Source organism: Calypte anna, chromosome 1 (genome assembly GCF_003957555.1).
Source record: "Calypte anna isolate BGI_N300 chromosome 1, bCalAnn1_v1.p, whole genome shotgun sequence".
Lineage (NCBI taxonomy): Eukaryota > Metazoa > Chordata > Aves > Apodiformes > Trochilidae > Calypte > Calypte anna.
Window position 1 is genome coordinate 157,682,205 of NC_044244.1, and position 12,644 is coordinate 157,694,848.

Sequence of the window (12,644 nt, forward strand, 5' to 3'; positions counted from 1 at the left end):
ATAAGATATAATATATATATAAATATAAGCATATACTGTTTATATATGGACTCCCAGAGAAAGAAGATGTGTATAAAAATAAAAGCACTGGGCCTAGTTTCTTCCAGTTAACAAACCAGTTTCTTTCACCTCTTCACTCACCACTTTCTGGGTTGCTTTGCTGCGGTCCAGCTTCTCTCCATTGATTGTACTGAGAATTTCAGCTGTGAGTGCCCAAGCTCATCAGCCAATGCTAGTGTGTGATACTTGACACCAGCTTCCTGTCCTCTAGCAATTCTGCTCCTGCTGGTCGTTCTTCCATCCCTGGAACTCCTGCATCTTCTGGTTTTTTATGGACTCAGTGATCAGTTTTCTTGTCTGGGACAGTACCAGACAAAAAGTTAAGAGTTAGTATAGTATTACTCACAAAGAAAATTTTTTGTCAAGCAACTGTCCAGCCACAGATAATGGAGGTGCTAACCCTAAAAATGAGTTTGCAAGAAATTTTGTTGATGATGAAAAGTCATGTCTTTCACAGTTTTCTTTACAGTGGCTTGTTTAAGGTGCAGCTGCCTTCAGAGTACTGCTGCTTCGCCTTTTTTTTCCTTCTTATGCTATACGCATATATTCAATTGAAAATAATGAAAGGTCTTCTTAGGTTGAGCTTGTAAGAGCGATTTTCCTTCAGTGGTGTAAATAGCTTGAGAGGAATGTGGTCAGTCCTGTCTCTTTCACAGAGCTTTATAGGGGCTGGGTAAGCAGGACTCATTCAGGAGGCAGGCTGGAAGCAACACCTAAGAACTCCGTCAAAATTACCTCTTCTTACCTTCTTCCATCAGCTGATTTTCTTTTCTTACCTGAAGTGATACTGTTTTAATGGAAAACCAAGCTACTTCTGGGATTACTGTTTCACCAACTATCACCTCCCTGTGTCAGGTTCTCCATTTGTGTTCTGTCAAGGGAAAGGAGATCTGGGATTTGTGTACCAAAGAGGCCATTGCAGGGGAAGGACGTTGGGGCAGGGAGAGAGTTGGAATTTCAGATATTTTTAAATAAGGATGCACAGCTTAGGAAATGCCTTCTCATTTTGCTCAGGATGCCTCTGTGGTCAAAGAAACCAGCCAGGGCAGTATCTATAGATTGGAAACAAAAAGTTTTAAAGTACCTTGAGGATGGACAGGGCAAGTGCCCCGCTTGGAAATTGTTGATGCTGTGAGACAAGTGTTAGCATAGACTTGCCAAGTCAAATGGGGAGACTTCTGTGTTTGTGCAGCGCTCTGCACCAACTGTTTGTGGCAAGGATATGTATGTAAGACAGTTTGGTGGCAAATCTGAGCATGTTTAGTAGCACTTTGTCATTGGCAAGAGCGTTCAACCTGCCATCTGCCCTGTACCTTATGCCCATCCAGCTCACGGCAGCTGCTGGATTCCAGGCACCCAACACTGTAGCTGCCCAAGGGCAGTGAACACTGTTTGGTGCTTTGTGCTTGGCTGAGGACTGTAAAATTATCTAGGCTAAGCTGCTGCTGGTACAGCTCTGGGCTGTGGTCACCTCAGAGCCTGGATTGCTGGATTCTCCTCACAGCAATTGTCTTCCACCCCCATCTGACATCAAAACTGCAGCACAGATGGTGCACAGGAGGTACCAACCCAAGGAGCAAAAATGCTGCTGACAACCCTGCTGACATGCCTGCATAGCATCCAGTTTCCTCACAGAGGCCATTGCAGCTGGACTTTTTCAGGGCTGTTTAAACTGCAGTGATATTCTTACTTGGGAATTTTCTTTGGAAACCAAGAGCTCTCAGCAAAGTATTTATTGCCTTTTAAGAGATGTATGGAGGGAGGTGCTGCTTATGGCAAAGCAAGTGTTGCGTCACTGGTTCGTGTAATTAAAATAGTTTCTTGCAAGCTGATGGTGATTCATAGGAGATAATAAATGAGGAATGATTGTGCCTGATGAAGGAGACAGAGATGCAGAGATGCTCTTTTGTTGTTACTATCTGCTTTCAGAAGAGGAGGTAAAAAATCATTTTTGACACAACAAAGGAAGAGCTGTGCAGACCTCACACACAGTTTCCCTTCTTCAGTTTTGGTGCATGCTCAGCTGTGGGATTAAGGTGCAATCAAATGCCAAGAGCATTTACCATGTATGGATTGAGGGCTGGTGATAGAAATCACAAGTAATTATAGCCTACAAACATGGCAAAAATGGTGTTTTATAACAATTGTGTTATGAAAGCACAAAATCCAGTTTTACTGTATTAATCTTTTCTGATACGATACGGCAGAGAATGTGGAGCATGGATCATGCTCACCTTTATATCAAAAGTATGAGGTGGAATTTTCCAAAAATGTACACTTAGCCCAAGGCTGAGCTCGTTGAAGTAAAGGGGTATTTATTTACACTGTTCTGCAAATCCCATGGATGAGTACATTTTAAAATTGTGCGCTGTTCCTGGTAACATCTTACATGCAAAATTAATTTTACTGAAAGCGAGTGCAATAAATAAAGAGGACATTTTGCCAATTAAATTTTTATGTTTAATTGGGAAATTGTAGTTCATTTTTAGCAGCTTGCTAAGAAATGGCCTGCAGTGTTGTTTACACAAATAATTAGAAACCATCATAAACTTCATAGATATAATTGGAAGTCTGTGTCAGCCTCTGATAAATTGCTGAAATATCAGGTAATCTGGCCATTTTGGGAGAAAGTGTAGCCTGACTAGATGAGGTTAGCAAACTGGTACAGTAATCACAAGAGTAATTATGCAGCCCTTTGTCCCGATGTTAATCCCCACATCACCCCTGAAAAAAAGAGCTATATTGTTGCCTTAATCTTGTTGATTTTCTTAGTCATGTGTATGCCACAGGAATGATAAATCTCAAGGCCTGTTTTTATTATATTCAGCAGATTCAGTACCCTGTAGTTGTGTAATTTGGCCTAAAGCAACCCCTGGGTAGTGGGTGTTCATCGGGGGGAGAGAGAGAGGGAGAGGGGGTGGGAGGATTAAGAGCAACAAGGGGAAAGTCACCACCTGTTTGTTTTGTGGTTTTGTTGTGTTTGCGTTTGTTTGGGTTTTTTCTTTTTTTTTCCTCCCCTTTTTCTTTTGTCTCTCCCAGGAGAAAAACCCTACAAATGTACCTGGGAAGGCTGCACCTGGAAGTTTGCTCGCTCCGACGAACTGACAAGGCATTACCGCAAGCACACGGGGGTGAAGCCGTTCAAGTGTGCGGACTGTGACCGCAGCTTCTCCCGCTCAGACCACTTGGCGCTCCACCGCCGCAGGCACATGCTGGTTTGAGAAACGCTTACCTGCTCCAAGCCGAGTTTAAGAGCTGGGTCTCTTAAATACACAGAGTGAATTCAGCAGGGCTGAATCCCTCCTCTGCAGTGTTAACAGGCAGGGCTTTCCCTGATGTCCGTAACAAAAAAAAAACAAAAAACAAAACAAAACAAAAAAAAACAGAAATCTAAAAAAAAAAAATTAAAAAAAAAATTAAAATACATAAAAATAAAAATAAAAAGCAGGAAAAGAAGTGCCACTCTTCTCCTCGCCATCTGAAGTTAACCCTGTCTGCCCCTCAGCATGGCTACCCCCCTGAAAGTGTCATCACAATCACCTGGGAAACAGCAGCCAAAATGCTACAGGAATGGGCATTATTTTACATGCTGCATCCTTTGACAAAAATGTTTATAGCTTGTATGTTTTCTCAGCTGTCGGACATTTTGTTCCTGAAAAATCACTGCTGATCGGAGGATTAGATACCAGAAATGGATGATGATGATGATGATGATGATGATGATGATGATGATGATGATGATGAGAGCAAGACCGTTAGACCTTTATTATCCTATCTTTTTCCCTTGTTTTGAGTACCATCTGGCCGGTGTCAGCATTATGCCCGAGCTGTGCTGCAGATAAGCTGCGTGTGAGTAGGCAAGAAGGTTCTGCTGGAGAGGTCCCGCTGTCGGAGCTGAAGGGTCACTTGAGCAGACTTTTGCAATAAGGATGGTGGCATTTTAATATTGTACCACAATTTGTCATTATGCCCTAGAGGACACCAGCCATTAATCTTTTTTCTTTTATCTTTTTATCGTTTCCTTTCTTTTCTTTCTTTTTGTTGTTGTTGTTGTTGAAGTCTGTAAAATAAACGAGGGGAAGCAGCATTTCTGCTGAAAGTACAATATTAATTATCTTTATTTTACCATGGACTTATTTAGAACCGTTTTCTGATTTGTGTAGGAAGAGCCCATCTGAAAACTACTACCCTGTTCTCAACGTGCAGTTTTCTTTCATCCAGGTATCCTCTTCCCCACAACCATTGTTTGAACACAAGGGATCTCTTGGGTTAGTCAGATCTTAACACTTGCTGGTACCAGGGTTAGTGATGTGGCCACTAATGAAATGGAACTGAATGTACCAACAAAACAAAACAGAGAAGAAATGGCTGCATCTTCTGCAGAGAAAAAGCAATAATGAGTAAAATGGCTCTCAAGACAGTAATTTTCTCCACACCAACAGAAGGGGGGGATACACAGAAATAGCACATAAGATCATTTAAGTTAATTTTTCCAGTGGTTTCACTGACCTGCTAGGTACCATAATCAAGTACTTTAATTTCCTTTAATGTAATACTTATGTCTGTAAAGCAAGAAAGTGCTGATGGTTGAAGATTCTGTAGATGAACCATAAGTAGGAAGGAGAAATGTTTCTGCAGTGGTGCTCTGCAAGACATTAGGTTTCTCCCTGGGAGCTAGGGAATAACAAGATTTTGCCAGCTGTCTAATATGGTATAAATGGCCCTTTATATGGGTACCAGTGGCTGCCTCTGCTGGGATTTTCAATCCAAGCCTTTTCAGATTAAATAAAAGGAAATTCTTGATCATTCCCATAAAGCCCTGTAATTGTGAGCAAATTTGTATTAAATGAATTATGTAGGAAAGAGAGAAACTCTTAGTCATCAGTTGTTCATACAAACGAAATAGTGTTTTTCTCTTTTCTTTCCTCACAAGGATCTGCTTATTCAGCTAAATTTGACAAAGGAGGAGGCAAGATTTTTGTAAGTGTTGAGATTTTTATAGCTTGTAGATGAAAGATGTATACATAAAGGTCTTTTGCAATGCATTTAATTATGAATATTTGGTTCCAGGAATTGCACAGATTAATCTTGTGATGCCACTTGTTCATTTTTAAAGGTTCGACCAGTCTGAATTAAATCCTGATTCCTGAAGTAACTGTAGAAATGTTGGGGGGATTCTGAAATCAAGGTAAACCTAAAAAAACCCACAGCACACAATACCCATACCCATACTGAAAACAATTGCAGCTAATTGAGGATTATTATAGCAGCATTCAGAGGCCCCAGAGATTGTCTTTAAATACATTCTTAATATTCCCTAGCACTGGATTGGCAGTCTGAAGGAAGAACTGCTAAAGACCAGGTTCTCCTCTGCCAAGTGGTCAGCAGAGAAGCCCAATACAAGTTATTTGTAGCTATGTGGGGAAAACGCCTCTATGAATTCCCATTGACTGCCCTGGCAATCAACTTCACCTAATTTGGCAACATTTTAGTATCCGGCTCCAAATCGGGATAAAAGCAGAGGCTCCAAGAGTCCATGCAAAGTGTGGAAAGGCTGCCACGGATCAGGGCTTCTAAATAGGCCATGAGGAATTGCAGGGCAGCAGAAAGGGGTCTTTACCAGCAGTGTGACTGCCGTTGGTGTAAAAGGCTGGGTGTTAGTGTTGTGTGTGAGATGGTTCATGGATTATGTGTGAGGTCTGTCTTTTATGTAGTTCAGTATTGTCCTCCTAAATGGATCTGTCATTCTCAGCGTCTAGGGGGAGGAGTTGGGTCAGGTAGAAGTCAATTGATAAAATTATTTTCCTGCCCGTGAACATTTTACTGAGTAATTAATCGAATAGCAGTAATTCTTTTAGCATTAAAGAACCAATGGCATATGGTATTCCTTTTAGGATCTGTGATTTTTTTTTTGTCTCCCATAAAAAATCATTTGTTTGACCAGAAATTCTTAGAGCTTTTCTGTTAGCACATAAGAGGAGCAGTAAGAGAGATCATCTCTGATGTTATTCACAAAGGCTGAGTGTAACTGGGAGAGATCAGTGTCATCTTTAGGCTGCCCTGCAGTCCATGAAGACAGAAAAACTCCTCCAGGAGAAATTGAGGGGCCTTACATTTCAGCATTCAGCTCTGATCTGCTCCAGAGAGGAGCATATGTATCACAGGCCCTGGAGAGGCTCATCTCCTGAGGCCAAGCTTGTGCTGTGTGAATTCCTTGTCTTTCAGCTGGTTCCCTGTTACTTAATGTGTAGAAAACACTGGGACAGAAAGAGAGTCTGGTTTTATTCAAGGAGCCCCAAAGCAGCACACACACCAAGGAACACAGGGACAGAGTATGTTAGTGGTAATAAAGCCAAAAAGGTAACATCGTGTATGCTCAATTTTTGTATTTCACAGGAAGGAAGTATATCCTTAAGCTTCCTAGCACATGTGCAAGGGCTTGTGTGCTGCTGTTGCCTCCAGACAACTTACACAACCAGCAGTAGTCCAACACTGGCTTTCAGGTACCTACTATGGTTCTCGGGAAGTTTCTGATTCATACCAGCACCCATAGGCTTAAAAACCCCGAATACTCTGTGAGCTTGTTTACTGGTTTGTTTGCTCCTTTTAAAATATTTTAAAGAGAAACTACTCTGCAGGAGAGGGGTGCTTGGATGTTGAGCTCATGTCCCTCAGATTCTCAGGGTGTCCTTCACTCAGCAGCTGCTCTTCAAATTTGTGCTTGTGCAAAGACCCAGGGTTATTGCTCCAAGGTAGTTTGCTCAGAAATCCTGGTATCCCACCACAGGTCCGTGACGTTTTAGTAGGTCTGGTGAAGGCTTACATCATATATAGCATGCAGAAATACCAGGTCTCATCTTGACACAACACAGTAGATCCATCTTAATTGAACAGTTGGGAGAGACAATTATAAAGTGTCCCTTTCTTTCAGAAAGACATAGGTTTATACTTAAGTGTGCATAAAGAATGGGTAATATCCACCATACCCATTATAGGAATATATATATATACAAGGGAAACTATGCCACAAGTGTCAGACTTGATGCTTTCAAAAGGATTCAGTGGATTTGTCAGGAAATCTCAGTAGCCAGCATTATAAGAAAACGTAACAAGCAAACATCTTTGATACAGAACTTTAAATTTTAAATTGTCATTATTTTTTTAGCAACTGTTTTATTCAGCACTGTAAAATTGGCTCATTGCAACAGCAGTTTGTACTTGAGAATGAAGATGCAGTATTCCTTATTCTCTATCATGCTTACACAGTTAATTAAATAGATTTAGACTGACTTGTGTATATGATTATTTCCCCGAGTAACATATAACAAAATTAACAGTGTTGAAAATTACATCAGTGATGTTGTTGTTTGGGATAAACTCTTCATTCACAGTGCAGAGTATGGACAAATAGCTGGACAACCTTTCTCCCCTTTAATTGTGGGAATAACAGTGATCATAAGTCTTGTTTTCCATTAGCCACATTGAAAATGTATTCTAGTTGCCATTTATAAAATTATCTTCTGATAATAAATGCTGTTTAATGGAAAAAATCTCTTTCTCCTTTATTGAAGGTGGGTACCTCAACATTGGAGTAAGTCTCACTTAATATCCAGCTTATTTTTTTAGTTTGAACTTTGGTTTGGAAAGATCAGTTTGTGAAACTGCATCTTCCACAGCAGACAAGTCTTTTGATTGTTCAGTAAATCCACCCTACTCATGCATGCTCATCCGTACACCCACACATATAAACCTCAGCACTTCCATGTGCCTCCACCCATGTGCAGGTAATAAACTCTATTTTTTAAGAAACAAGGGAAGGGGAAGAGTTGGAAATAAACACTGTAGAAGAAAATACTACCTTCTTAAGAAACCAGCTCATGTTATTGTGTTATGCCTTTGGCTGTGGTTTATAACTGGAGAACAAAATTTAAGATTGCTTTCTTTTCACAGTTCTGCCATAATGTAATAGTTGCTGTGTCGTGTATGCTTATAAAATCACACCCTGATACCTGGAAAAGGCTTAAATTCTGCACAATTTCTGCAGTAAATCAGGTTTTAGCACAAAAATGTAACTATAAGGATACTGCATCTTTAGAAAAACCTTGAAAGTACTTTACTGTACTTGTAACAGTTTAAATATTTTGCAATACACGTGATAGTAGAAAAGTATTTTCAAACCCCAAGTTTTACATGGGGTATAAATAGGCTAAATGAAATACATTTTTTTAAAATCCTTTAATCAGAAAAAATGGTAAGATAATACCTTGCAAAGCTTAAACACAATGTAAGAAGTAAATTGTTCTGTTTTGTCAGAGCAGGTTTTCTCTGCAAAATGGAGTGGCCACTTCTTTGCTGTTTCACAGCAGATGGTGTGCAATATAGCAGAGTCATACTCAGTCCTTCAGTGTCGAATAAGTCAACACTCAAAATGTCTTTGACTGGAAAAAGGAATAAAAATACTTAATCACAATGAAAGTGTATGAAAGGTTTGGGGCTTTTTGTGTGTTCGGGGTTTGGGTTTTTTTGGAAGTTTCGGTTGTTTGGTGTTTTTTTTTTTGGTTGTTTTTTTTTTCCTTCTGGCATTTTATAGTGGAGTACAGATAACAGCAAAGTCTCATTTGATCTTATTTTTTGTATTTCACTGACTACAATGCATCTTGAATAGTTTGCAGAGCTGAAAGAGGCAGCTGCTCTTTGCTGATTCCAGGGGAGTTTAGTCTTCTAGGTGCAGTAGCATGTCAACAAAATCAATTGTAGAAGAACAGTTTTGACATTTAAAATGCATGTACACTTCAGCAAGATAGCCTAAAATCTATTTTAAAAGATGAAACAGAAACAGAAAGTGCCTGTAATTAGAACTGATGGGATGTTCCTATACTTTTACACAGCAATAACTTGCAGGATTCTCTTCACAATAAGGTGAAAGTGAAATTGTACTCTGAGAACAATAATGCAGCACAGAAACAGACACAAAGTGCCATTTGTATTTTCACATGTTGAGATACTATGTTAGAAGTTTTAGTTGTTTTCTCAGATAACATCTGTCATACCTGTAAGAAAAAAGATTCATCTTGGTTTACAAATTACTCATATCTGTATCAGTTCTCTGTAGGTGTGAATGGAGGTCATTGTCAAGCAGTGTTTTAGGGGTTTTCTTCTTAATTTATGTCTGATGTGCCCGTGTATTCAGGGTATTATTTAGTGAAATAATCCAAAAACCAGCAATAAGCCCAATGGAGCTTTTTTAGGGTATGTGGTAGAGTAGAGATTCTCTTGAAAAATCCTCTGCATCGAACTCTGGAAATACAAGAGTTCACCTTATGTCTCCTTTATGTCATGTAATCCTTATAGTATTTAATATCTTAGAACTGGTTGACTTCAGGAGAGGACAAAATGTGTCGCTTGCTTTTCTTTCTTTTGGGGACAAATGAGTAAAAAATAGGGGACTGTCAGTTTAGAGACCATTTGAATAGCAAACAGGAAGTTGGTATTTCTAAAATGGAGTAAGGATATTTTTATATTGAGAGGCCTAAACATTTGCATCAGTAGGTTTAGTGATCTTACAAGATAATGGCCAGCTGTGACTCTTCCAATTTTTCTCAATTATTTTTTTAATCTGGTAGATTTCTGTAAGAAAAAAAAAAAAAAAAAAAAAAAAAAAAAAACCCAACAAAAAAGCCCTTAACTATTGCTTATGGATTCTTGAAATAGCAGTGTAGTGCCATCCCATCTGCTTCTTCTGTTCCTAAAAATGAATTTGTTGAACATCAGAGTGTAACTGGTTGTCCTAGTACCTTTGTAATGAAGACTGTTTTCCATCCTCTAAATTTATACCATTCACTTATCCAGGCAAAATTTTGTATTTGAAAAATTCTAGATTTTGCCTAGACTTTTGCTACCATTGGTGGGTTTCTGCTGGAGTGGGAGGACTGTTCTTTGGGTTTTATTCACTGGGGCAGGATTGGGTGTGCATAAAGATGCTCATATACAGAAGAAAATGTAGTAGAAAAAAAAAAAAAGAAAACCCAAAACAAACACATGGACCCACATGTGAAAATGATAAAAACTAGATGTTTATGCATATTGGTTAATCATGTAACAATACCTAGCCTTATTTAGTAACAACTTATTTTTAAATATTGGCCAAGATTGGAAATAATCCCATCAGAATATGCATCAGAATATTCTGTCATTCTGAATGTAATCTCCAGATATTAAGCACAAGAAAGAATGCAGTTCATGCTGGGGATTTTAGGAAGGCACCAGGCAATGTATCATCAGAAGGACAAAGGAAACATTGGTTTCTTACCTCATATCTGGGCTATTGTTGGAAAGGAGGAGGGTTTATTTCTTTGTTCTGGAGCAGCTCTACAAAAGAAGCACCCTTGGAAACTTGCAGTGCTGGGAGGTTTGGCTGATTCCAGCCCTGTGTGTGTTAGCTCTTGTGTAGGGAAGGGCACCTTGTCTTCACCTTCCTTCATTCTGTAAAACAAACACAAGACTTGTTTTATTCTCAGTTTCACTAGCTGCCAGCATACCTCTATAGCAACTTGTGCTTATTGACTTTAAATTATGAAATAAACTTGGTTACCCTTCTAGTTATTTTTAGGTTATTCATTACACAGTTATTCAGTCCTCCAGGCAAGCAGAATCATGAAATTGAATTTTAGCTTTTACAAAAATAAGAACTAAAAAAAATTTGAGGTCCTGTTGTCTGTACGTGTGACCTGAAACATCTTCCCCAGCTCAGTCTCAAAAGTTTTGGTGAGCCAAGATGCTGTCAGTTATAAAAGAAGTGAACTGTGGTTCACACCTACATTTGCTAAACCTTGTTCCATGCTGGGACCTCTGCATTTGAAAAACAATAGTTCAGTGTCTGGGAGGGGGCTACAGGTGATAGTTTTGATGGATTGTCACAATCATCATGAACCATGAAATACAGATTCTGCTTTTCTCCTTGTTCCTGCCTCTCTAGATGTGAAGAGCTTCTTCGGAAAGATAGTTTGAGCCATAACCTTCATGACTGAACTGATCTTTTTCACAATTCAGAGTTCATATCATCATTTCTGGCTTCAAACAATTTTTCATTGCTACATTTGTATCTCATTTTTCATGAAAAAACCTCCAGGGTTGATTTCTTTGCTTACTGTCCTATACATTGCTTCCTCAGTAATCTAAGTTCTCTGCTGAACACCTACACACCACGCTCTCTTGACCTGCTGTCTGTCTCTAAAAAAGTTTCATGTCCCATTTGCACTTGCAATAGAATGTGCAAAGAGACAGTAATGAAGTACTTAAGATTCATGCACCATCAGCCTTAAAACCTTCAACCCACACACAGAGATGCATTCATACAATTCAAGTGAAAGAGATTTGGACACTACTATCAACATGGGGGGTCAAAAATACCATAAAGTTCTTTCAGCTGTGTTTAGGAAGTAACAACAATAATAAAAAATAGCATTCTTGGCCAAGTCACTTATGGATGAAGAAAACTCCCCTATGGCATAAGTTGAATGAAATCCTAAGGATGGGGTTGCATTTGGCCCCAGATTGTTCCCTTTGATCAGGTCATTATCCTTGTATGTACCAATAAGTGTTCATTTGGTCTTCCTGTGTAAAAATACAAAAACATCCCTTAGTTTACCAAGTGATTCATTTGGGACTGGAGGTTCACAGCAATGGAATTAGTATGTACAGCACCTCAATCTTTTTCCTAGATCAGATGCAAAAGGGAGGGTTATTATTCAGTAACCCCACAGAGCTAATAGTGTCAATAGAGGTCCTATACTTAAAAGGAATAAAAATACCAGTGCTAGCAAGCAAACATTAGTTCCTTAAGTCTTTTCTTTTGCCTTCTTTTCAAAAGCTTTTAAATGCAAAAATTACTTTTCTTCCAGAATAAAAATAATCATCTAAAGATCTAATTTCCAATAGTTTTCTGTGCATTTATATACTATGTAGTGTTTAGGCAACACCTATGTTATAAGTTTATTAATATTATGTAAGTGTTGTTCTTGTATTTATGTATAGTGTATGTATTGTAAATATACTCAGAGCTTTTTTTCCTCTTACTGTAAAATGGTGATTTTTTTCCCTATGATAATGTAAAGGGAGTCCCCTAATGAAATTCTGTCAGAGGATGATTATTCCAGTCTATTCTCAAAGATTTAAATGAACAAGTGTTATCGTTTTTAATGGTGTCTCAGACATATTTTGTTGGTGCATTGCTTTTCTGTATTCAACTTTCCTATGAATTGAGCTGTGAATTGAAATAGAGTTTAAACCTTTAAATGTATGCATTTGTATAATTATCTGAATGGAGGCATGAAGGTTCAATAAAGCATTTTGTATGGAACAAAACCCCTAATTATTACTGTGGATGACTCAAACCTTCTGGAATACCCAGTTATTAACTTTTTAAAATTAAACCTTTGTTAAAAAAAATAAATCTATAAACATATAGTGATTTTTTTAGTGGAATGCTTGCTTAAGAAATGGATTTTACTTGCTTTTCTGATTTTTTAAAAGCTACCATATAGAGCAGGCATTCTTTCTCCTTTCACAGTGTTTGTGCATCTGTG

The 12,644-nt window shown here is 38.6% G+C and overlaps 1 protein-coding gene across 7 annotated transcripts in view; it reads left to right on the forward strand.

Moving 5' to 3' along the window:
* KLF12 (Kruppel like factor 12) overlaps window positions 1-12,418 on the forward strand; it is a 248,895-nt gene extending 236,477 nt beyond the window's left edge. For 6 of the 7 annotated variants that reach the window (XM_030445103.1, XM_030445057.1, XM_030445086.1 and 3 more), the window contains one exon: window positions 3,100-12,418. In XM_030445103.1, the coding sequence (XP_030300963.1) occupies window positions 3,100-3,281 (182 nt within the window). In that variant the 3' untranslated portion in view covers window positions 3,282-12,418. The remainder of the gene's footprint in view (window positions 1-3,099) is intronic. The other variant, XR_003987198.1, reaches the window with a different exon arrangement.
* The last annotated feature ends 226 nt before the right edge of the window (window positions 12,419-12,644 follow it).